The sequence below is a fragment of the Mastomys coucha genome, unplaced genomic scaffold (genome assembly GCF_008632895.1).
Source record: "Mastomys coucha isolate ucsf_1 unplaced genomic scaffold, UCSF_Mcou_1 pScaffold16, whole genome shotgun sequence".
In the NCBI taxonomy this organism is placed as follows: domain Eukaryota; kingdom Metazoa; phylum Chordata; class Mammalia; order Rodentia; family Muridae; genus Mastomys; species Mastomys coucha.
In genome coordinates this window covers 85554842-85578229 of record NW_022196898.1, presented here as the reverse complement: position 1 = coordinate 85578229, position 23388 = coordinate 85554842, and the positions used below count along the sequence as shown (strand labels likewise).

Genomic DNA, 23388 nt, shown 5'->3' with positions numbered 1-23388 from the left:
CAAGTCCACATACCTGTTCATACATGTACACATGCATTTCCTCAAGTCCACATACCTGTTCATGCAGGTGAACGTGCATTTCCAAAAGTCCACATACTTGTTTATACAAATGCACACACATCTTCTCGGAAGAGTATTTAACCGTAGCTAAACCTCCCCCATTTTACTATTATAGTTATCTTGACATTTTTTCTCTTTTTTTTAATGCAATGATACACTTCTTGAATATTGTTAGATTTTTGGCAGATGGTATTTAGCATATCTGGATAATGCTGTGACTTTTAACATTTAAAGGGAATTCTCAGTTGTGGTTATAACAATTTAGGGGTAAGAATGACTGTGCAGTGGACAGAAGAAACTATCAAACGTCAGTGCTTCTTTTCTTCAACTCTGGAGTAATGCCCTCACAACTGTGGCCTGGCTCTCTAGTCCTGCAGCCGCCTGTGAAACACCATGAACACAACTCCTAGCTCATTACTCTTCTCCCCACCTCCTTCCCACACACACTGTACTATTTCTGGAGGTGTTGAGCTGTTATTTCAGACTGGCTTTTATTGAAGGGAACAATTCTATATTCATTGTCTACCAAAGAGCATCAGAGCAGGGTGGCCATGTGTGATGTTCCCTTTTGGTTGCTAGGACAGAGATTCTCCAGCTTCCAGCCCAACTCTGTCCATTGACTTGCTGTGGTTTTTACTAAACACTCATGCATTTCATAAAGAAGGAAGTTCAGACAGTGGGAAGGCTGTGACTGGAAGACTGAGCACATGGGGGCACTCTGTGCACTGGGGTAGAAAGATCTATCTGCTCCATTGAGTGTCAGTGACTGAGGATTCCAAAGAGAAAAGAATGCACAATGTCAGCAAGACACACTGTCCCTAGTAGGAAAGATGATCTGAGTCAATTAAATAAGAAGGATGGGTAGGTACCCTACAGTTGCCCACCTGAGGTGTGATGACTCTCGATAGGATTTTAAACATGTGTTTGAAACAGGTTTTATATAGAATTCAGTTTCTTGTGGAAAGCTTACACAAGTACTTTATTAGCTCTACCTCTAAAGAGCAAGATTAAGGCTGTGATGTGGCTGGTGCTGGATTTGGTATGGAGGAGGGGTCAGAAACCGCATGGGAAGGCATCCACATGGTCTCAGAACGTCAGGACGGTACGGATACTGAAAGACAAAATAGAAGATACTGTTTTCCCATTCTACAACTCACACTCCCCATATGCTGAGTAAAGCATGTGTTATGAGTCTCCAAGAAAATCTATCCTGGTTCCCAACCATTTCACGCCCAAGGTCAAGTCAGTCCAGCAATCTACCTTTCTGATCACTCTTGCATTCTCTCCAGCTCTAAACTCACACTTAACATCCTGATGTGACTGCCATTTCCATTCTGGTTCTAGTTTAGCATTCTTAAATAACATTAAAAGTCTGGTTCCCTTGTGTATGTAAGAAGTGTAAGAACGGGCAACACTTCTACTTGCCAAGTGCTTTATAGAAGCTTTTCAGGCATAATTATCTCATTTAAACCTCATCCTAAATGGCAGCTCTACAAGGTGGATTATCACATTTTGTCAGTTTTAGGACCTGTGAGAACTAAAGCTTAGGTTTGCAAATTGTATTAGGTCATATACCTGTGTGCAGAGCCAAACTGGTTACAGAGGCCAGGCACCCAATTTATGGTCTTATCCCACTTCTCCTTCATTTTCTGTTAGCCAATCCCTCTGCCATAAAAATAGTCTCAAAGCTTACCTCTTTCCAGAACGAAGCAAGTCAAATGCTTCATTTATTTTTTCAAAAGGTAAAACATGGGTAATTAACGGTTCCAACGGAAACTTCTTAGCCATGAAATCAGCCACAAGTTTAGGGACAGAATCTTTACTCTTAAACCCTGAAATGAGAGCAGCATCTCCATGAGATACAGCTGAGGGGCCCGGGGGTGAGCAAGACAATCAGACAGTGGGCTTTGCAGGGAAACTAAAGTTCACAAAAGTACAGTGGTCTGCAGGCAGCCATCTCAGCCACACACACAGAGGCTCAAAATCATTCTGCATTTCATTAACATTTTTATAATATGCTACCCTGATAAACCATGGTTTCTGGCTAGGGAAGGTGGCTTATTAGTTCTTTCCTAGAGAAATTATATTGTAGATATTTATACTCAAAGTAAGGGAGCTGTTCAAACTTAGGTCAAGAGTGTAGGCATGAACTACTAACTACTGCCTTGAATTTCCTGTGTCCTATAAGGCATTTTGGGGGTCTCACAATGACATAAGTAGGAGGAGCCAGAAAAAGCCCTGGCTAATTTATGGGGACACAGGGAAGCTTGACCTAAGATTTCCTGCATTAGTTCTTGCTTAGAGAGAACAGTAATTTTCATGTTTTTAAATTGTTTTGCCTTCTAAAATCTGACCTTTTCTGTTACAAAAGGGAAGAAATTCTGAAATAGTTAAGAATTGATCCTCAAAGCTGAGGAGATGGGTCAGTCAATAAAGTTCTTCCACCTGAATTTGAATAACAAAACAAAACACCAACCAACCAACCAACCACCCAACCACCCAACCACCCAACCACCCAACCAACTAACCAACCACCCAACCAACCAACCAACCACCCAACCACCCAACCACCCAACCAACTAACCAACCAAACAGCTGATTTGGTTGTGGGTGTTTCCAGCTCTGGAGAGAGGAAACCAGTGGATTCCAGCCAGCAAGGAGAGCCTGATGAGTGAGCTGCAGGCTACTGTGATACCCTGTCTCAAAGAACATGGCAGATGGCTCCCAAGGGATGACATCGACTGTTCTCTGGCTTCCACACACATGTACACACATCCACCTTAATGTACGTGAGCAGATGCAGGGTATGATCTTTAGCCGTAAATACATACCGCCAAACACTGCTCCTTTCCAGGTGCGTCCCATCAACAGCAACATGGGGTTCATCGAGAGGCTTTCAGTATTAGGGGGCACCCCGACAATGACGCTTACACCACATGCTACATGGCAGCTTAACAAGGCAGAATTCTGGAGTGAAAATTAATAGTTAAAGTACAGAGTCTTTTGTGGTCTCTCCTCATTACACAGTCTCAGGCAATACAAAGAAATATACTGAAGTTTTGTTTTTTAATGAAAGAAAGAATGAATGAATTTATCTATTTAATTCTTCCTTAAAAGAGCAAGTATCTTCGTGAGCATGTAACGTCTGGTTCTCAAAGGAGAATATTGTCTCCCCATTGCATAACTCTCTATGAACCAGTTAATTCACTTTTCATTTGTTCAGTAAAGACAATTTTTAAACTAGTACTCTGAGCCAGAAATTTAATGGTGAAGAAGATATAATGATGACATCATCAAAAGTTGTCTCTTGACCGTTTGTCAAGTTCTCTTTTAATGAGTACTTTCTCTGGTGCTTACATTAATAATGGGCATGTTTTAAGTGGTTATACAATAGTTTTACATTATCCTATAGCTGTAGACATCCGGGAAGTTTTTGTCTTCCATTAGGTGGTTTTCTTTACTTTTGTTTGTTTGTTTGTTTGTTTGTTTAAAACATATTCTTTAGTAAAAATCATTTGGAATCCTTGAAGATACATGACTGACCTTTTGATTTTGCAATCTGATGCTTAGAAACCCAATGTCGTCAGAACACATGGTTATCAGACTTACAGATCTTCAAGTCAATTGGCAACCCAGCTTAAGATAGGCCCTGGAGAAAGCTGGAAGCCTGGGCTCGGAAGGACTCTCTATGCAGGGAGGAGGTGCTATGCTCTTGGATCTTCTACCATCTAAGGCATCGTGTCACAACTCAAGGATGAAAAAACCCATCACTCTCAAGCTACCACACCCATTCTCTGTCACCAACTCTGCCAAGACTTGGTGGAGAACCTTGATAATGGTGACGTCTTAGGTCCCTGGGGACATTTCTCAGTAGAGTACTAGAGTTCTTTGGTTTAGGTGGAGTTGTAACTGGAGAGCTGTTCTTTAGCAAAAGATGACATTTGCAAGTACTTGACTGTAATATCATTTGTATTTCAAAAACAAGCACTCTAAGCTTGACTGCAGTGTTCCTCATCATTATCCTCAGCTGACCTTCATTGAACCACATGGCAGGTGGCTCGGCGGTAAGTATTTCATATGCACTGTCTTGTGTAGATTATAAGCAATCCTATAAAATGTACCTCTTAAATTTAGGAGGTATGCCAGAATCTGTTAATTCCTTTCTAAAGGTATTTCCTACAACACGTAGATGTGGGAGCTTGCAACGCCCAGCCCTGTGCTGTCTCTGCAATGAGAACTAAATGGTGATGTACAAATCAGTCACTTCCCTCTACATGTTGTATGTTTATAAAATGATCCTTGGCCCCAAATTGTTCATTATTTCTTTTGGCCATATGATGATACTTAAAAATGCTTTTCAGAGTATTTAATTCCAAACACTGGTCTGCTTAAGACCAGAATTTGTATTTAAACCTGCTTGCTGAACTGACTTTTACAGAAAATCAGTAAGTTAATTTACAGTGTCCCAATTAAAAGCTCCCCTGCATTAAAAGAGGCTTGTTATTTGAGACAAGTTTGTAGAACTGGCAAAATGAAAGGTTTATCAAAACAGTGAGTTAAGCAATCTGAGCAGGAAGCAGGAGATGGAAAATTACCACTCTAAAAATAGCTTTTTGCATGGAATTTCTATTTGGCCACCTAGAGCACTCTAGATGGCAGGACAGATCTCAAGGTGTGCCAAAGTACATACCATGGTGTCAAGGCGGCCGATGACTTCAAACGAAAAGTCCACCCCTCCCTCGGTCATCTCCTGGAGAACTTCCTGGATGGGTTTGCTGTAGTCTTGGGGGTTGATGCATTCAGTTGCACCCAACTCTTTGGCCTTGGCAAACTTGTCTTTGTTGATGTCCACACCAATGATCCGGGCTGCTCCTGCTGCTTTACAGCCAATGATGACAGATAGACCGACACCTCCGAGGCCAAACACGGCACAGGTGGAGCCTGGGGTCACCTGTATTTTCAGGAAATGCAAAAGCGGACTGAATGGTGACTGTTAGGAAGTGCTCCACACAGCACCAACTGCCTTGCTTTGTCCTTTATCATAGCTACCTCATTCCATCTGTTGCCCAGCCCATTTCCGGTTACGGCTGCCCAAAGCACAGTACATCATCAGTTCTCAAAATTTGCTATATATTAGACAACTGGAGATTTCTTTCTTTAATTTCAAGGTCCAGTAGCAGCTTCTACCTTCTACCAATTAAATTGGAATTGCTGCAAATGGAACCTCACTCCTATTTTAATGGGGGGGGGGAACCCAAGTTGAGACCAGCTGTACCAGATGATCTTTGAGTTCCAAATAGAAATGGCTTTTGTCTTTGAGAGCTTTACAGTAACATCTTACACATGCACATAAGCAATTTGAATAAATGAAATAAGTGGTCAAAGTTACTCCAGGAGACTAAAGAGCAAACCGAGTGCCCTTTGATCATGAACTCCTTTTTTGGTTCACTAACTTTCAATAGTCACAACTAGGGTACTGGGAGCAGAAGTTGGCTAAGAAGCATCAAGAACTCATGTCTGGCTTAAAGCAACAGGAAAACGGACATGAAACTTCAAGACAATATAACATGAGACCAGTGTAATCTCTGTGGGACTTTATGCCTGAAATTTTAAGGAAGCAAATGAAAAATACTTCAACAAATGTGGGTCTGTATTTTAATGATTAATTAAAATCCATGATTACAACTACCCTTGGCTTGCAAATAGGCACACTTGGCCTTCTGGCTGAGAAAGGTAAACAACAACACAAGCACAAACTATGGTTAGGTCTAAAGCCACAAGAACTGGAAAAGGCAGGCTCCCCATTACTGTGATTGGCTTAGGTCTATTTAGTGGACACAATCATCTGTGCCCCGTACCCTGAGTGTCACTTCCCCCAGTGGTGTCTATTTTGGTATTCATCCATCAGATGTTCATAAATGCTCTGGGACACATCGCTACTCTCCACCTGGCCCAGGAAAATACGAGGCCTGTTATTGTGATTGAAGTGATCGATGGCCAGTATGCACTCTAGTTTCAGATGCAGCAGGTAAGTTGAGAGAAGTTCCAATCTTTCTTTCCCTAGTAGCCAGCAGTAAAAATTTAGACAAATAGCTTTAGCTTTGCTGATCTTAGTTTTCATAAAATGGAAGATTACTACTGGATTTGTTTCAACCATTTGGGAAGGAAATTATTTTTAAAATTACTGCCTAAAATGTATCACTTCTAGTGTGTATGTGTATGTGTGTGTGTGTCTGTGTTTGTGTGTGTCTGAGTTTGTGTGTGTTGCTTGTGACTCTGTTTATGTGTATGTTTCTGTGTGTTTGTATGTGTCTGTTTGTCTGTGTTTGTGTGTATTGTTTGTGAATGTGTTTATGTGTATGTTTCTGTGTGTGTCTGTATGTATGTGTTTGTGTGTATGTGCATGTTTATGTGTATGTGTGTTTGTGTGTGTTCGTGTATTTTGGTTGCAAGGGAAAAAATTTGTAGAGGTCTCAAATGTAATCAATCCTTTGCCTAAGCGCTCTTGTGTCTTCGGGGATCCACTCACTGGGTGGCCATGCTACAGATGGGTAAAGTAAGGCTGGGAGGAGGCAAAGCATTTGCTTTGGTTACTTCAGAACCTAACAGAACCCATCATGACTGATGAGTAACGTTCCTTTTCAACTGTAGAATAAGTTACTATATGAGTTCCCAGCTTTAAATTTTGGTAGTCATGTACAATAATGCAAAATATAATATCTCCTATATGTATATGTAATATATAAAATATTTACTTTTTCTTAATTCAGAATCAGCATCATTTTCATCTTTAGAAAATGGGTGAACTTTCTCTATTTCCAGTTCCTTCTGGGGTTATTTTTCTATTAATAATTTAAAACCATGAATCTATGAAATGACATAGGAGAAACCTAGAATAATAAATTGATGTCTTAAAGGATCGACTAATGAACTTGCTTAGGAGATATTACCTTACACAAAGTAGAGTTAAGCTAACCTGGTGCTGTCTGTAGTATGAGTTAAGGAAGAGCAGCACACTAGGCAGGCTTGTCAGAAACTATAGAAGGCGCCTCTCTGATCATCGTCACATTTGTTCACATTCCCCACAATGAAAGGAATTAGATATTTTCTTTATTTACATTTCAAGTGTTATCCCCTTTCCCAGTTTCCCCCACTCCCTGAAACCCTCTATTCACACACCCCTGCTTCTATGAGGGTGTTCCTCCACCCACCCACTCCCACCTCCCCACCCTCGATTCCCCTACACTGGGGCATCCATTGAGCCTTCACACGACCAAGGACCTCTCCTCCCCTTGATGCTCAACAAGGCCATCCTCTGCTACATATAAGGTTGAGCCATGGGTCCCTCCATGTGTACTCCTTGGTTGATGGTTTAGTCCTTGGGAGCTCTGGGGGGGCGGGGGGGGGCGGGTCCTGGTTGGTTGATATTGTTGTTCTTCCTATGGGGTTGCAAACTGCTTCAGCTCCCTCAGTCCTTTCTCTAACTACTCCACTGGGACCCCGTCCTCAGTTCAATGCGTGGCTATGAGCATCTGCCTCTGTATTTGTCAGGCCCTGGCAGAGCCTCTCAGGAGACAGCTATATCAGGCTCCTTTCAGCATGCACTTCTTGGCATCCACAATAGTGTCTGGGTTTGGTGACTGTATTTAGGATGAATCCCCAGGAGGGGCAGTCTCTGGGTGGCTTTTCCTTCAGTCTCTGCTCTACATTTTGTTTCAGTATTTGCTTCTGTGAGTATTCTGTTCCCCTTTCTAAGAAGAACTGAAGCACCCACACTTTGGTCTTCCTTCTTCTTGAGCTTCATGTGGTCTGTGAATTGTACTTATCAGTGAGTGCATACCATGTGTGTTCTTTTGTGATTGGGTTACCTCACTCAGGATGATATTTCCTAGTTCCATCCATTTGCCTAAGAATTTCAGCAGGTGCTGGTGAGTATGTGGAGAAAGAGGAATACTTCTCCATTGTTGGTGGGATTACAAGCCTGGTACAACCATTCTGGAAATCAGTCTGGTGGTTCCTCAGAAAATTAGACATGAGGACCCAACTATACCACTCCTGGTCATATACCCAGAAGATGCTCCAACATGTAATAAGGACACATGCTCCACTATGTTCATAGCAGCCTTATTTATAATAGCCAGAAACTGGAAAGAACTCAGATGTCTTTCAACAGAGGAATGGATACCGAAAATGTGGTACATTCACACAGCTACCCAGCTATTAAAAGCCTTGGTTTTCTTACCTAGAAGATTCTACCACGCAGGCAGAATGGCTCTAGGTAACAATGCTGGTCTAGTTAAAAACAAACAAACCAACAAACACTTGGGATGCTATCTCTGCAACACAAACATCTCCACTGTGGCTTGCTTTAGAAATAACAATGATGGCATCTTCACTTTATAATCTCCCATTTGTTCAAAACAGTCATGCTTGCCAGTTTCTGCCTCCATAAAACATATTTCATTGCTCAGTGAGTCTTGGGGCTGGGGCATAACAGAGATTTGCAGACAATGACATATGTAGAATGTTACAACTCAAGATCTATACAAACTTCAAACAATTTCTGTTAGAGGCTAGTTTCTCTTTGGGCAAGAGCTAGAACTAGACACACACTATTATAGAGCATTTCCTTGTTTCTCTCAAGTGTGTGCAGTGAATTCTCACTGGGGCCAGAGAGGCTTGTTTCTCTTCCTCAAAAATACTCTGATGCCCAGGAGCAATGTCATCCCTTGAGGTACCAATAATATGTACCTAGCTTGTTCCGTGACCCACTGTCCATCCTACCTTGGCAACTTTGACAGCAGAGCCATAGCCAGTGGTGAACCCACAGCCGATGAGGCAGACTTTGTCCAGTGGTGAAGCCCCATCGATCTTGGCCACTGCTATATCATCTACCACGGTGTACTGGGAGAAGGTGCTGGTGCTGATGAAGTTGTGGATGGGCTTGCCTTTGCAGGAGAACCTGCTGGTACCCTCGAGCAAAGTCCCCCGAGGCTTCACCAGGCTGGAGGGTAAAACACAGGCATACAAAAGACATGAGACAGAATAAAACCAGTGTACCCACCCAATTGTGCGAGAAGATAATAAGAAACCTACTCATTTTGGCTACAAAAGTTGCTTTCTGGGTGCTTGCAAATCTTGCATTTTCCACACTGAGGAGAGAAGAGTGGAATGACTTTATCACCTGGATGAAGAAAAACAAAATGACTCAAAGGTCAGTCCAGAAATCAGTAAAGCAAAAGCTTGAAGCTTACGCTTAGAGACATGTGTCTTTGAAAAGTCTCCAGGAGATAGGGCCCAACCACACTACCACGTCAGTGGCCCAACCACACTACCATGTCAGTGGCCCAACCACGCTACCATGTCAGTGGTCACTGCCTTCTAGCCGAGTTAGTCATCCCCATTTAAAGTGCCTGAAGATTCCCAGAAGAGAAAAAGGGAACATGAAACCAGCCATTTCCACCCATCAGCAATTAAATTGGTTGTGTGCCTCAGTTTCTCTTGGGAGCTGTGTACATATCCTAATCAAACCTCAAATATGCTTGCTGCTAAGAAAAACTATGCACTTTCATTGCAAATGAGTTGCTAGCTTCCTGTTAGATTTTGGTGAGAACTCATATAATAGTTACAATAAAACTAAGATTAAAGAAACATTACATGGGCAATATTTTACAATAAAAATAAAACAAATTAAACTTGATCATAAATCAAATTAAAGTGAGAATTTTGATAACTAGCTTTGGCCTTTTTTATTGTTTAAGACTTTGTTTGTTTGTTTTATGTGAATGTGAGAGTATCTGTGTGTCTATGTCATTTGTGTGTGTGTGTACCCTTGGAAGCCAGCAGAGGGCTTTGGAGCTGGAGTTAAAAGTGATTGTGAATGACCCAATTGGGTGCCCTAGAAGAACTTGGTGAGCCCTGAGTCACTGAGTCATTTCTCCATGGTCCAGTTTTTTGCTTTTTAAAGTGATTGTGCTTCTCCTATTATGAAATAAACGCTTAAAAAATGATCTTACTTATTTGTTGAAGAAGCATAATAAAAATGTGACAAGCCGCAGACTGCTTTGGAAATCTCAGTTCTTAACAATGAGTTAACTATTTTCTCTAGGAAATAAAAGAGAGACTTTTGGTTTTTTAAGATAATTATTTATGAATTATCGATTATTCTGCTATAGAAAAAGCAACCCCGAAGAGAAAATGTGTCATTTTGCTGCTAGTTTTTTTCCAAATAAAAGAAATAATAAAAGCTTAACTCAAACCAGACTAGTTCTTTTCCTATTTTTTGCTTACAGTTTAGTCATTTAGAAGAGAAATCTGACTCAACTGGCTAAAGCAATCTTTTTTGATTGCTTTATGAAGATGAACATAATTTTTGTTTTTAAGTCATGTATGCTACCTATGTTATTGCACCAAAACAAGGTTTGGTCATTATATTTCATAGATAAAATTAATGTGGGATGACATCATGGAAATTTTATTTTTTGTTCACCCTTTACCTTGGAAACATACAAAGTAAAACCATGCATAAAGCAGTAAGCAATGTGCAACCCATCACCTACAGCCTCAGGTAATGACAAGAAGGTCTTTGGGTTTGAAGGCCTTTGGCTATGCTTCCCCCTCTGAAGTTTCCTCTTTTATTTTCTCTATATTCATAAAGAAGGAACATATAGGAGAAGGGGAAGCCAGCAATGTTGCCCCAGTGTGTGGTTAAAACTATGGCGGGCGTCCTGCAAGTAGGGTGAGCCGTCATTTCTCTACACTCAGCACAGAGCAGCTTCTGTGTATCTAGACACTCAGAACCTGGACCTGCATTTTTTGGCCCCGGGTACTTTTGTAGGTCTGTCTAGGTCTTGAAAGTCCACAGGGCTCATGGACACTAAAGTAGAAGATAGCAGATTATAAACTCCACACCCTTATGGTCACTGTGCTTCCTGATCTTCATATAGGGGTCTCTGACTTTGACGCCTGACATTTAGGAGATAAACAGGTGTTAAAAGAGAAAAGACATTCTTGGATGGAACACAACTGATGCATGCCGGGAGGAAGCCTTCTATTGCTTGGCCAATTGGGACCTTATGTGAGCTTTTCGTCTCCTACTTCCCCGACTTCCTCTCTTGGGAAAGATGCTCTTGAGATCAGAACCAAAACACAGGCCCTAAGGGTGAATTCTGTACCTGGTTTCACACAAGTCACCCCTTCTCCAATGCTCTCAACAATGCCAGCTCCCTCGTGGCCTAGAACTGCAGGAAGAGGTGTGGGCAGGGTTCCACTAACCACATGATCGTCTGAGCGGCAGACTCCGGTGGCCACCATCTGTGGATTAAAGGTAAAGTTCAGTTTAACCAAGTTTGTGACCGTGGAGGTTTCATACACCTATTTGCCTGAAATCATGCTTGCTAACAATCCCTACTGCTTCCAAGTTCCAACGATTTTATTTATGTCCAAGGTTGCCCAGTGTTTTTGTCTACCTTTTTCCAATTAAATGGCTTAAGAGTCAGTGGTTATCCTGTGAAGTAAATGACCCTGAAAATGTATTTTATGCAATATATAAAAATGCATGCTGCTTTATACAAATAGAAATAGGACATTAGCACCAAGACATTACCTAATATGAATTGGGTTTGGACTTTATAAACAAACATCAAAACAAAAATCTGGGATTATGTTAAACACATTTTTTAGTCACTTCAAACTTTGGGCATTTGATATTGATAGCTTGCCTCAGCAGCAAATTATTTAAGCCCATGAAAGGGGCTATTAATGCGTTTCTGGGTGCAGCTATGGCATATTTTCTGAACTTTTCAAACCTAACTTTACAGAAGTTGAAAAGGGGTGTCACCTTAATGCGAACTTCATGGGCCTTGGGGGGCGCGACTTCTATGTCCTCGATGGTGAAGGGCTTGTGAGGCTCCCACAGCACTGCGGCTTTGCATTTGATTACCTGGAAGGCGAAGGGTCACTTCAACTCCAACCACATCAAGGCAACGGTGTGCTTTCTATTTTATATATATAGTATCTGTCCCTGGCTCTGCCACCCCAGTACGTGTTACATAGAAACAGACACTTCTGATTTACAAAGAGTTAAATACCTTTAAAACTGTGTGACACTGTAGCCCAAGTAACTGTACACACTGAGTGGGCACTGTCAAGCTACACTGCCTTGTTGGTTTGTCTTCTGGATGTTACTGGTACTGTTCCCAAAAAAGTTGTTTATGTGCAATTGTTGGGCATAGATATATTTAATTCTAAATTATAATTATTTATTTTTCAAGCACTGATGACAGGATCCAGAACTTCGTGCATTCTAGGCAAGTACTCTATCACAGAGTTCCCCCCCAGGCTTGGGGTTTCTGAGACAAATATCCTAATAAGCAGCGCAGGCTGGCCTTAAGTTAGGGACCTTTCTGTCTTGGCCTTCCTAGTCCCAAGATTTCTGCGATATTCTACTATACCTGGCTACATTATTGTTTTGCTATTCTAGGCGGTATAGAATAGGCTAACTATCATCCTAGCGCTATGATTGACCCCTGTACCCAAGACTCTGGTTTTTCTGTCTTCTCAAGTCTTGTTTGATTGGGGTGGTTGGTTTACACTTTTGCTGTATGGATTCACTATTTTTTTTTTTTTTTTTTTTTTTTTTTTTTTTTTTTTTTTTTTTTTTTTTGCTTTTTGCTTTTTCAGTTAGAACTTTCAGTTTAACTTTTTTCCTAACTACTTTTCTTTGAAATGTAATATGCCATACTAAATATAAGCAATGTGAAAGAAAGTAAAGAGAATTGGAATAAAAATAAGAACTCTTGTCACACAGTGCCATGCAGAAACCTCTGCCACGTTGGAACTCAGTTCTCACTGTGAGTGGTTGGACTTTTGACCCACTCCTAAATAGCCTCGGTGCTAACAGAAACATAGGCTTATATAATGAAGCAATTAGATAGCATGAATCCATTAATTATACTGAGTAATAAATACAGACTGCTTGCTCTCATTGCAGTACCATAAACAGATTGAACAAGTGAATGTGATTTTGTGGAAAACTCAATGCCATATGTGTGTAGTTAGTATTCTTAGTGTTAACAACCAATTCAGTTTTTCTTAGAATTAATTTTCCATAAAATCTGGATGATTTTTTTTAAAACAGGAAAGAGACTGTTTATAGAATTTTTGTAGAAATCCATGAGTTGTGCAGTAATGGACCCTTCAAATCACAATTTGCATGGCAACATAATCTTACTGTGAATGACTCTAATGCTTTCAAATCAATCCATTTTGTTTTTATCAGAAATTTTATCTAAAGGCTCTGGGAACAGTACCAAGTTCCCCGAATCAAATTCCTCTTACGAAACTCTTGTCAGATCTAACTTTTCTGTGTTCATAATAAACTATGATTACAAAGAACAGCACATCATTGGTATCTTAAGATAAATACAGACTTTCAATAAAAGACCTTTTAAAAACTTTCTGTTTGCAAAGCAGTCACCATTGACTTGGAATAAGTTCCCTGTCCTGCAGTTAGTGAAGAAATAAAGACATTCACACCCAGATAAAGACATTTCGTGGCAGTCAAGCTGCGTCCTGATCCGGAATCCCTTCTGCACTACTGCAGATCAGGCCCGGTTATTTCTAAGTTAGGACTCTGCATCTCTTCACATGTCAGTGAGGATATAATTCCAACAGTGAGATCTTTTCCTTACTTTTCCAGCTGTGCTCATGCTGTCTGTCCTCGGCGCAGGCAGGAAATGGATGGGTCCTTGTAGACTCCTTCCCTCCTCCAGTGAACCGGGCCAAAGTTGCACACGTATTTTGTTTGCTGGGGTGTCAGCTGATCCCACACGTGATTTGGCCCTTTACGACACACCCTTCAGGCAAGTTAAAACAAAGGGCACTGGGCTATCAAGGAAATCTTGCTCTCCAGGATGTGCTGTTGGGCACATTTTGTTTTTTATTATGTTTAATGCTTCCTTTCTCATTTATCTCCCTGTCTCTCCATCCACTCTTCTGCTTCCTCAACTGCACTCAGTCATGTCAGAGCACTTTTTGGTTTGTTTTTTTTTTAACCTACAGAACAAACCTGCAACTTCCAGTCCACGGGGTGCATAGTAAAGAGGAGACAGGCAAGGAGGATGGACTGATGGAGTGGACAGACAGAGCTTCAGGGTAAGGAGGTTTGGTCTCCATTTTTCAAGGCACATATGTACCTTTAGTCACAGCAAGGTGCTGAGGCCCCTGTTGTTTCTGCAGCACATGGCACTGGACTGACCTCACAGCTGACTGAGAGCCTGTGGAGAGCATGGAGCTGGCCCAGGGGTGGCAGTCATGAGTAAGAGAAGGACTCCACTCCTACCATGAGATAGTGGCTATAACATGCCCTACTCCTTCTTGCTCAGAGAACATGGACATACCTAACTGCTCTTTGCCATAGTTTCCTTCTCTGTATGATAGAGTGTCATTTCAAAGACTGTGGTGAATAAATGAAAGAATAAGCACTCGCGCTTGCTTATTATTGAGCTACATGGGTGGGAAAGAGCTCAATGATTTATAGCTACAACTGCCGTCTGTGAAGATAAGCTAGCAACACATGGGGAGGTGAAAGGCACGCAGGTATACAAGCTGGCTATATAGTAAGTGCTAGGAGGAAAAGAGTGACTGAGGACCCAGAGCAGGCGTGGGGAGAGCATAGACTTGAATTAGTCTAAAGAATGACTGGGCAAATGGGACAAAAAGTCACTTAAGACATCGCCATTGTCCTTTGTTGACTGTCAGGAGCTTGAGAACAAGAACTCACATTTGGCAAGTGTAGAGAGTCGACTAGAGGTCACGTGATAATCAGGTACCTCTTCCAGAGAACGATTGTCCCCCTCGCCCACCCATCTTTTGTTTGCAAAGGTCTGGATAGCATCCAGAAGTCCACTAAGTCCAACACCATTGAAGGACTCACTGGGTTGCTGTGTTCAGACGGTAATGGATGTGCACTGTAGGAGATCAGAACTCAGCCAAAATTGTAATAATCTAGTGGTTTATTTATGAAGCACAAATCTACAAGAAGCTAGTGAATGTCTATTATGCTTCCAAAACTCTAGAAGGAGTTCTTCCTGCATTATCACATGATCTTAAGAGCAACATCACAAGGAAGATTATCTCAACCCATTTTACAGGTGAGGTTAGAAAAGTATAGAAATTTCCTAAATACCCTTTCTAATTCACAGATGTTGACTCCAAGAGTGGAACTGTGTATGGACTGGTATTAAAGAGAGTTTTATAATCTGAACACAGTAGGCAGGTCACTAAAACATCAAAAGACAAATAGACTGTGTATTTTTGACAACTGGATCTTAGAGATAATTCATACCCTGCCTGCCCCCTTTCTCTCTGAATGAACGTTGGTGGTAATTCTTCTATCTTTTGACTAGACTGTGTCACGTAGGTGGCTCAGTTTGGGTTGGGTGTCTAGTTCTGGCACATTCAGGTAAAACAGGAAGATTGACATGATTCCAGTGTAGCCACATTGGCTTCCGAGGTACCATAAGCTGGTAATTAATTAGTTGTTCCAGGATTTTTACACAGAGCTACCTGATTTAGAGATACATGTTCTTTGTGCTCATCCATCAAAGGAGGGGGGGGTGCAGTCCAAAGTTTATTCAACCCTTGACCACAAAGGTAGCTTCCATATTTTGTAAAGCTTGAGAAAAACAAACAAGGGGCTGGCGAGATGGCTCAGCAGGTAAGAGCACCGACTGCTCTTCCGAAGGTCCTGAGTTTGGATCCCAGCAACCACATGGTGGCTCACAACCACCCATGATGAGATCTGATGCCTTCTTCTGGTGTGTCTGAAGATAGCTACAGTGAATTACACCCGAGCGAGTGGGGCCAGAGTTCAATTCCCAGCAGCCACACACAAGATGGCTCATGGCCATCTGTACAGCTACAGTGTACTCATACACATAAATAAAATAAAATAAATCTTTAAAAAAAAAAAGAAAAACAAACAAGCAAGCACACACACACACACACACACACACACACACACACACAGCGGGCCTGAAGCTCAGATACCATCGTTTTCAAATTCAGAACTTTGTAGGCCAAAGATTTTGCCAAAGTAACTGTGGTTAATATTTACTTGAAAAGTATTTGGAAAAGAAAAGGTGTATTTAGACCTTTGTATGTGTAGATAATCAAGTAGCCTTCAACTGCTGCCAGTTAAGGTAGGGCAAGCAGCAATTATCCTGGAATAATGTTCTTAATCAAGACAAAGCCAATACCAGACATCGAGAATTTGCTTAACGTTTTCCTTTGAAGCTGAAGCCACGGCCTACCGGGAGTGAACGGGAGCTCCCTTTCACAAGCTTAGAATGTATCACCAAGCTGGATCCTGATTTTGATGTAAAGAACATGAAGAGAATGCTGGAAATATTTGTCCACAGACATTGCTGTTCGAGATGTTAGAAATAATCTTAGAGATGCTAAAAAAGCAGAGGTAGGCAGGAGCAGCAACTAAGATCGACATGTTTAGCAGACGTGAGGCATAATTCTTCAGGTCATGCAACAGGGCTTTATGCAGACAATCATCCTTAGGGTGGCGCAAAACCAGAAGCATGATAGAATACATTTAGTATACCGCAAAGGACAAAAATCCCAGTCTTGCCAGGCAGTGGTGGCGCATGCCTTTAATCCCAGCACTTGGGAGGCAGAGGCAGGCAGATTTCTGAGTTCGAGGCCAGCCTGGTCTACAGAGTGGGTTCCAGGACAGCCAGGGCTATACAGAGAAAACCTGTCTTGGAAAAAAAAATCCCAGTCTCAATAATACAGAAACACAAAATTGCAAAATACAGATGTATTTTGAAAATCGTTATGTAAGAATAGATGGTATAGTACAGTATACCATTCATAGTATAGCACTATTTCCATTGATCATCACATTATATTATCAGTCATAGCTAAAGTTTATCAGTAGGTTGTTTTATTCAGTTATTTAGTTCCTGGGTAAATGGTGTATTATACAGAAGGGCCTTGCCTGGGTCTGTATTTTAAAATGTTTCTCTGTTGTTTCTTCCACTACTTGCAAGGTTTTCAGTCTTATGTTAAGATCTTTGATCCATTTTGAATTGATTGTTGTATAGGGAGGAAGGCAGGATATGTTTGATTCTTTATATGAACTTATGGTTTTCCCAGTAACATTTGCTGGAGGCTTGTTTTTGTTGTTGATGTTGTTGTTACTGTTGTTTTTGTTTGTTTGGGGCTCTTTTTTTTTTTTTTTTTTTTTTTTTTTTTTTTGGTTTTTCGAGACAGGGCTTCTCTGTATAGCCCTGGCTGTCCTGGAACTCACTCTGTAGACCAGACTGGCCTCGAACTCAGAAATCCGCCTGCCTCTGCCTCCCAAGGGCTGGGATTAAAGGCGTGCGCCACCACCGCCGGACTGTTTGTTTGGTTTTATTTTCCAGTGTATATTTTCAGCACTTTTGTTAAAATTCAGTTCATTGTTACTGAGTCAGGGTAAAAATCACACATCTCACCTCAAGGGAAGTAAGAGTTTATTCTGGAGCCAAGTATTAGTTTTAGCATAGCCTGGGAATATAGACATAGCTGACCGAGAATTCTTTGACCCAGCATAGTAGTAGCTTTGTGAAGTTGTTATGGAAACAGAACAAAGACAGTGCAAATCAAAACACTTATGAAATACACTGGTGTGGGTAGGTCCATCAGGTGGGCTAAAGTGGGGGTGGGGTGGGGCTCTAGGCTTCAGGTGTGTGTGATCTGCTGGTGGAGAATAGGTCTGTTTGTACATTCAAAAAGGATTTACTACCAGTCACAAGGATGTTGCAGACACAGGTGGGCAATAATGGCCACTTAAGGAACTAATGTAGCACTGGATGAACTGACTCTGGACCTGTAGTATTCCACCCTCCCCCTCCCCATAATCATTAAAATCCTGACCACATAATCAGCGTCTGTAGACTATGCAGTGTAGTCATGGCTTTGGGGGTGATCTGTCTAGTTTTAGTTACAAGCTTCAGGTGTCTGTTCTGTGCTATCAAGTTGTCTCGTTACTATGGCTATACGGTATACCTTAAAACCAAGCTCAGTTGCGCCTTAAGCATTGCTTTTTTCTTTAGTCATTCAAGTGCTTTGTGCTGGCACATGACTTTTAAGATTGGTTTTCTAGTTATGTGGAGAATGCCTCGAGAATCTTGATGGGCTTGGCAGTGAAGCTGTAGACTGCTCAAGGCTATTTTAACTTGTCCCTGAATATGGAAAGTTCTGGTTATGATTTCGTATTTTTTCTCTTTGTTATTGCCTGAATGGGATGATTCACAAAGTTGGTCTGCAAGCCCTGATATCTTCCCTTCTGCTTGCTTTGCGAGTCTCTCAACTGAGGTTTTTTAAAGTGATTTATTATAGAGGTGGGGCGTAAGTGCTCTAGTGCACATGTGGAGGTCAGAGGATGGATTCTTGCTTTCCATCATTCTGTGCGTGCTGGCTGTTGAACACAGGTTCCTACGGTTTCAGAGCAAGTGTCTGCCTGCTGAGCTGTCTCCCTGAATTTTTAGGACTGGATTTATCGATCTTTTCCTTGACAAGTTTTTTTAGTGGTTCTTCTTTTCAGAATCTCAATCTCTTCACTGAATTCTCTCATAGCCTGAATTGTTTCCTTTCATCTAAGTCGTTCGTTACTTTTTAAACTATCACTTTGTCTTAGTCAGGGTTTCTATTCCTGCACAAAACACTAGGACCAAAAGGCAAGTTTTAGAGGAAAGGGCGTATTCAGCTTACACTTTCACATTGCAGTTCATCACCAAAGGAAGTCAGGAACTTAAACACAGCAGGAGCCTGGAGGCAGGAGCTGATGTACAGGTCATGGAGGGGTGCCGCTTAGTGGACTGTTCCCCATGGCTTGCTCAATATGGTTCCTAATAAAACCCAGGACCACAAGCCCAGGGATGGCACCACCCACCATGGGCCGCCCCCCACCCCACTCATCACTAACTGAGAAAATGCCTTACAGCTGGATCTCATGGAGGCATTTCCTCAATGGAGGCTCCTTCCTCTCTGATGACTCTAGCTTGTGTCAAGTTGACACACAAAACCAGGTCACCCTTTGATTCTTTTGTTTGGCATTCTGGGGACCAGACAGGATGGGAAAGGGGAGATTCCTCCTTGGGGAATGAAGGGTAAGAAGCAGAAGGTCTCTACCCCACATTCCCGTGGCCATTCTCCGGAGATCCCACTATACTCTGTTTCCTTCCAATTTTCAAGGAACTTAATGTTCTTAGTGTTTTGAGTAATTTCATCATGTGACCTTTGGCCCTCTAATATACCCGTAATTTTAAGTTTAATCTACTTTGTTTGGATTGCTGAGTTTTCTTAATGGGGACATCAACATGTCAATGGTCCATGGCACTAGTAGCTCTGGAAGAAACAGACTTTGAAGTGAACACACACATTTAAACAGCTGGCAATGAAGGCTTTATGATGGTTCTTATTTGCTGAACTAGCACTGGAGTGAGTAAGGCTGTTTATATGTCTTGAGAAGACAGGGAAAGATTTAGAAGAACCAGAGGAGACACCAGTGGAGATGAGTGGGCAAAGGCTGAACTCCCCTTTCTACTAGTGGTATGAGAGGGCTTGGCTCTGAAGTGTTGGACCCTCTATTGGCCTATGTGTAGAGATTCCTAGGGCAATTCCATAGTGTTTGATACATAGTTGCTTCTTTTGAATACAGGTCACTAATAGTGACACAGTCATTCAAAATGTTAACACACACACACACACACACACACACACACACACACACGCCCACTCTTATATAAAGCTATGAAACTTGTTTTTAAACTTTTATCACTTTATTTGCAAATCTTCAAGTGTAATGACTTCTACTGTCTTTATCATTTTTCCCATTTTCTTTTTTTTTAAAGATTTATTTATTTATTTTTATGTGTATGAGTACACTGTAGCTGTACAGATGGCCATGAGCCATCATGTGGCTGCTGGGAATTGAACTCAGGACAGCCCGCTCACTCCAGTGTAATATACTGTAGCTGTCTTCAGACGCACCAGAAGGGGGCGTCAGATCTCATTTCGGGTGGTTGTGAGCCACCATGTGGTTGCTGGAATCCGAACTTGGGACCTTCGGAAGAGCAGTCGGTGCTCTTACCCGCTGAGCCATCTCGCCAGCCCCATTTTTCCCATTTTCAAGCCTTCCAGCATATGAGCATCGTACATACGCACACACATCTGTGGTTTTCTTACGTGGCTTCTTACTGAAGGACAGCAGCCTTTGCTTTCTCATTTGTTCCTGGCTTTCTCCAGAGCCAATGCTGTCAACTTTGAACCTTATTATTTGATTCTTATCTCTCATCTCTAAGTACAATGTGTCCTTTGCCTGTTTGATTTCCCTTTGGCAGTTCTTTTTCTTTTTTTTTAAATTTGTTCTTCTCTCATATATTCCATCCCGACCCTGTTTTCTTTCCTTCCTCTCTTCCCACTCCCTCCCCAACTTCCCCTTTCCTCCATCTAAATCTATTCCTCCTCTGGGCAAGGTAGGAACCTAGTACAATGGAAACCCCAGGAATCTACAAGGGGGAGGGACCCTTTGCCATTTCTAATGCCATGTTGGAGGAGGTGGATGTGTGACTTTAGGGACAGGCCTATTGCTCTTCCAATTCCCAAGTGAGCAATAGGGTGCTGGCTTGCAACCCTGAGAAAGCTGTTGGAAATCAGCCTGGCTGTTTATGAGGCCTTTCCCCAATAATCAAAGCTTTCCTTAAAGCTGCCGCTTAGGCTTGCTTAGTTCCCAAAGCATCGCCAGTGCCTGAGTTTCCTTTTAGGATAGACAGATGTGTCAGGCAGTCTGCCAATTTGTCTCTAGAGGAGTCTTTTCTGGCATCTTGACTGGCTCAGTAAGGCCTGGATGGACTCTGGATCCGGGGCACACCCTCTGTGCTGCTGTCTCAAGAATGAGTTAACAATTAAATGTCACAGGCATTTGTTTTCTTGCGGCAAGTGGTCCTCTCTCCAGAGCCTAGAGCAAGGAAATTTTTTGAGGCCGTTCCCAGGTTCTGTAGCTGCTTGCATTCCTTAGCTTTGTGTCCCTCTTCCCCTTCCCCTTTTCCTCTTCTTCCTCTCCCCCTTTTCCCCTTTCTCTCCCCCCCTTTCCTACCTGTAAACTTTTAGAGTGTTCTGTTTATATCTATTCGTCTGAAATTTTATTTTATTTATTTTTTTGTTTTTCTTTTTGTTTGAGACAGGGTTTCTCTGTGTATCCCTGACTGTCCTGGAACTCACTCTGTAGACCAGGCTGGCCTCGAACTCAGAAATCCACCTGCCTCTGCCTCCCAAGTGCTGGGATCAAAGGCGTGCACCACCACTGCCCTGCAGTCTGAAATTTTATAACAATGTGCTTTAAGTGGATACATTTTTTAGTAAATTTACCTTGGTGAGATCATAGAAACACAATGACATTAAACAGAAAAACTGGAAAAGGAGATGATCATATTTAACATAGTCTTATGTGGCACTAAAACCTTAATAAAGGAAATGAAAGCCAAAGACAGAGTTAAACTCGTGCACTGAAGAAGCCAAGTGTGCTTAGTAAATTAGGAAATATGACAAAGCAAATGCACTTGAGCCTGGGTAATAAACGTGGATAGAATATCAGACTAGATCTGCCTACCAATTTACCAAAGCTAGCTAACTAGGTCATGTTTTTCTGTTTCCTCAGAGAATTCCAACTGGTCCAGAGGTAAGTAACAATAAAACTCAAATCCAAATCTAACTGAAACACTGATAAAATTCATGCAATTCCCAACAGTATGAGAGAAAAGACACCCATTTCCTGACATAACTAATATGTAACTCATTTTCTGGTATTCTAATCAGGATGCCTGGTGTCTAATAAAAATTAAGACAAAAATATGAGACTGTTATTATTACAGCATAGGTAAAATGTTAAGGCCTAGATGGAATATTAAGGCCTTAGGTAACAGTTATCTGGCTAGCCTGCCATTATAAAGAAACTTTTTTATATGTTTCTGCTGTTACTAGGAAACTTCCTATGCCAAAATTGATTCATATTCTGTTATATTTTGTGCCAATCATGATAGAAGGGAATAGAACTGTTTTGTATAGTTACACACAATAATCTTAGGCCCAAACCAACCACCCAGCAGAACGTCATGCACCTGTGTATTGGCTTTTATGGCATAAACTGCCTCTGGGATGGACCCCAACATAAGAGAGACACCTGCTCTGATATAAGAAACTATTTGGAATAAGACTTCCATTTTGAGTAATAGTTGAGTAACGTTTAAGTTCCCTAGACCTCCCTAGGAACTGACTTCCTATTTGGCAAAAAGAGACATGTACATGGGTAACTGACATCCTGGTTGGCAAGTACAGATACGAATGTTAGACATGTCCCATTCTGATAGCCACGTTAGGACATGAATATTAGACAAAGCAAATCCCCTGCCACAGTTGAATATCCCAACCAGTGGGAACAGGATAAATGTACAACAAAGTCATGTTCCTAAGGAAAACCCCTATCGCTAAATCCTGATTGGTGAAATAACTTAGCATGGATATTTATGGATTTTGGGTTTCAAAACTCTGTAATATCTTAACTCAGGGTCATAGTTCACTTCCCAAATCTGGACCATGGCCCTGGTGGACCAGTCCTGGGGTGCATGCTCAATAAACTATCCCTATCTGACTGAGATCCATGTTTGTATGGTTTCCGAGCAATTCCTAGACCCAAACAATTATCTTTCCTCAAGAGGTAAAGCAATCAAAAGAGCTAGAGATGTTTCAGATGTTACAAGGATCTGAGGAAGACTTGAAAATAGTCATCATTATTACTTTACAATAGTATGAAAAACATAACTCACTGGAACAGGGTGGGGAATTTCATTAGCATGATGGGGATATCTAAGACAGCCAAATGGAAATGTATTAAGAATTTTAATGTGCTGAACTGCAGATGAATTATTCTTTTCATGGCTCTGTGAGAACATTGAGCAGAGCCAAAGAAAATAGAAAAGAAGTTGAGCAATGGAAATTCTACAAAATGATTGACAAAAACAAGATGAACAGGAAAATATCGCAGTGACCTAAAGGATGTCGAGTGGTCTGGCAGCTAAGGAACAAGCATCTCAGAAAACCCAGAACCAATCAAAATGCTAAGCTGTGGAGCCCAACCCTGGCGGATCCAAGTACAACACAAGCCTGAGGCTCAGAGAACATTGTGGAAAGGGAGACAGTGTAATAGGTTTCAGGTGCCTTCTCATATATGCACATTTGTATTTTGATCACATTTACCCACCCCCTCTTGTTCTT

The 23388-nt window shown here is 41.6% G+C and overlaps 1 protein-coding gene and 1 long non-coding RNA gene across 2 annotated transcripts; one reads left to right on the top strand and one right to left on the bottom strand.

Moving 5' to 3' along the window:
- Window positions 1–981: 981 nt before the first annotated feature.
- Window positions 982–13890, bottom strand: Adh1c (alcohol dehydrogenase 1C (class I), gamma polypeptide). Its single transcript, XM_031375646.1, has 9 exons — window positions 13752–13890; window positions 11900–12001; window positions 11235–11373; window positions 9157–9244; window positions 8845–9064; window positions 4751–5011; window positions 2892–3027; window positions 1754–1892; window positions 982–1171 (listed from the first exon to the last, which is right to left on the bottom strand). Exons 1-9 carry the CDS (start codon window positions 13767–13769, stop codon window positions 1147–1149), a joined length of 1128 nt encoding a protein of 375 aa, XP_031231506.1. The 5' UTR covers window positions 13770–13890; the 3' UTR covers window positions 982–1146.
- A 230-nt stretch (window positions 13891–14120) lies between these two features.
- LOC116094350 lies at window positions 14121–14541 on the top strand. The gene is made up of 2 exons (XR_004120061.1): window positions 14121–14214; window positions 14299–14541. It is a non-coding gene; the product is annotated as an uncharacterized LOC116094350 (long non-coding RNA).
- The last annotated feature ends 8847 nt before the right edge of the window (window positions 14542–23388 follow it).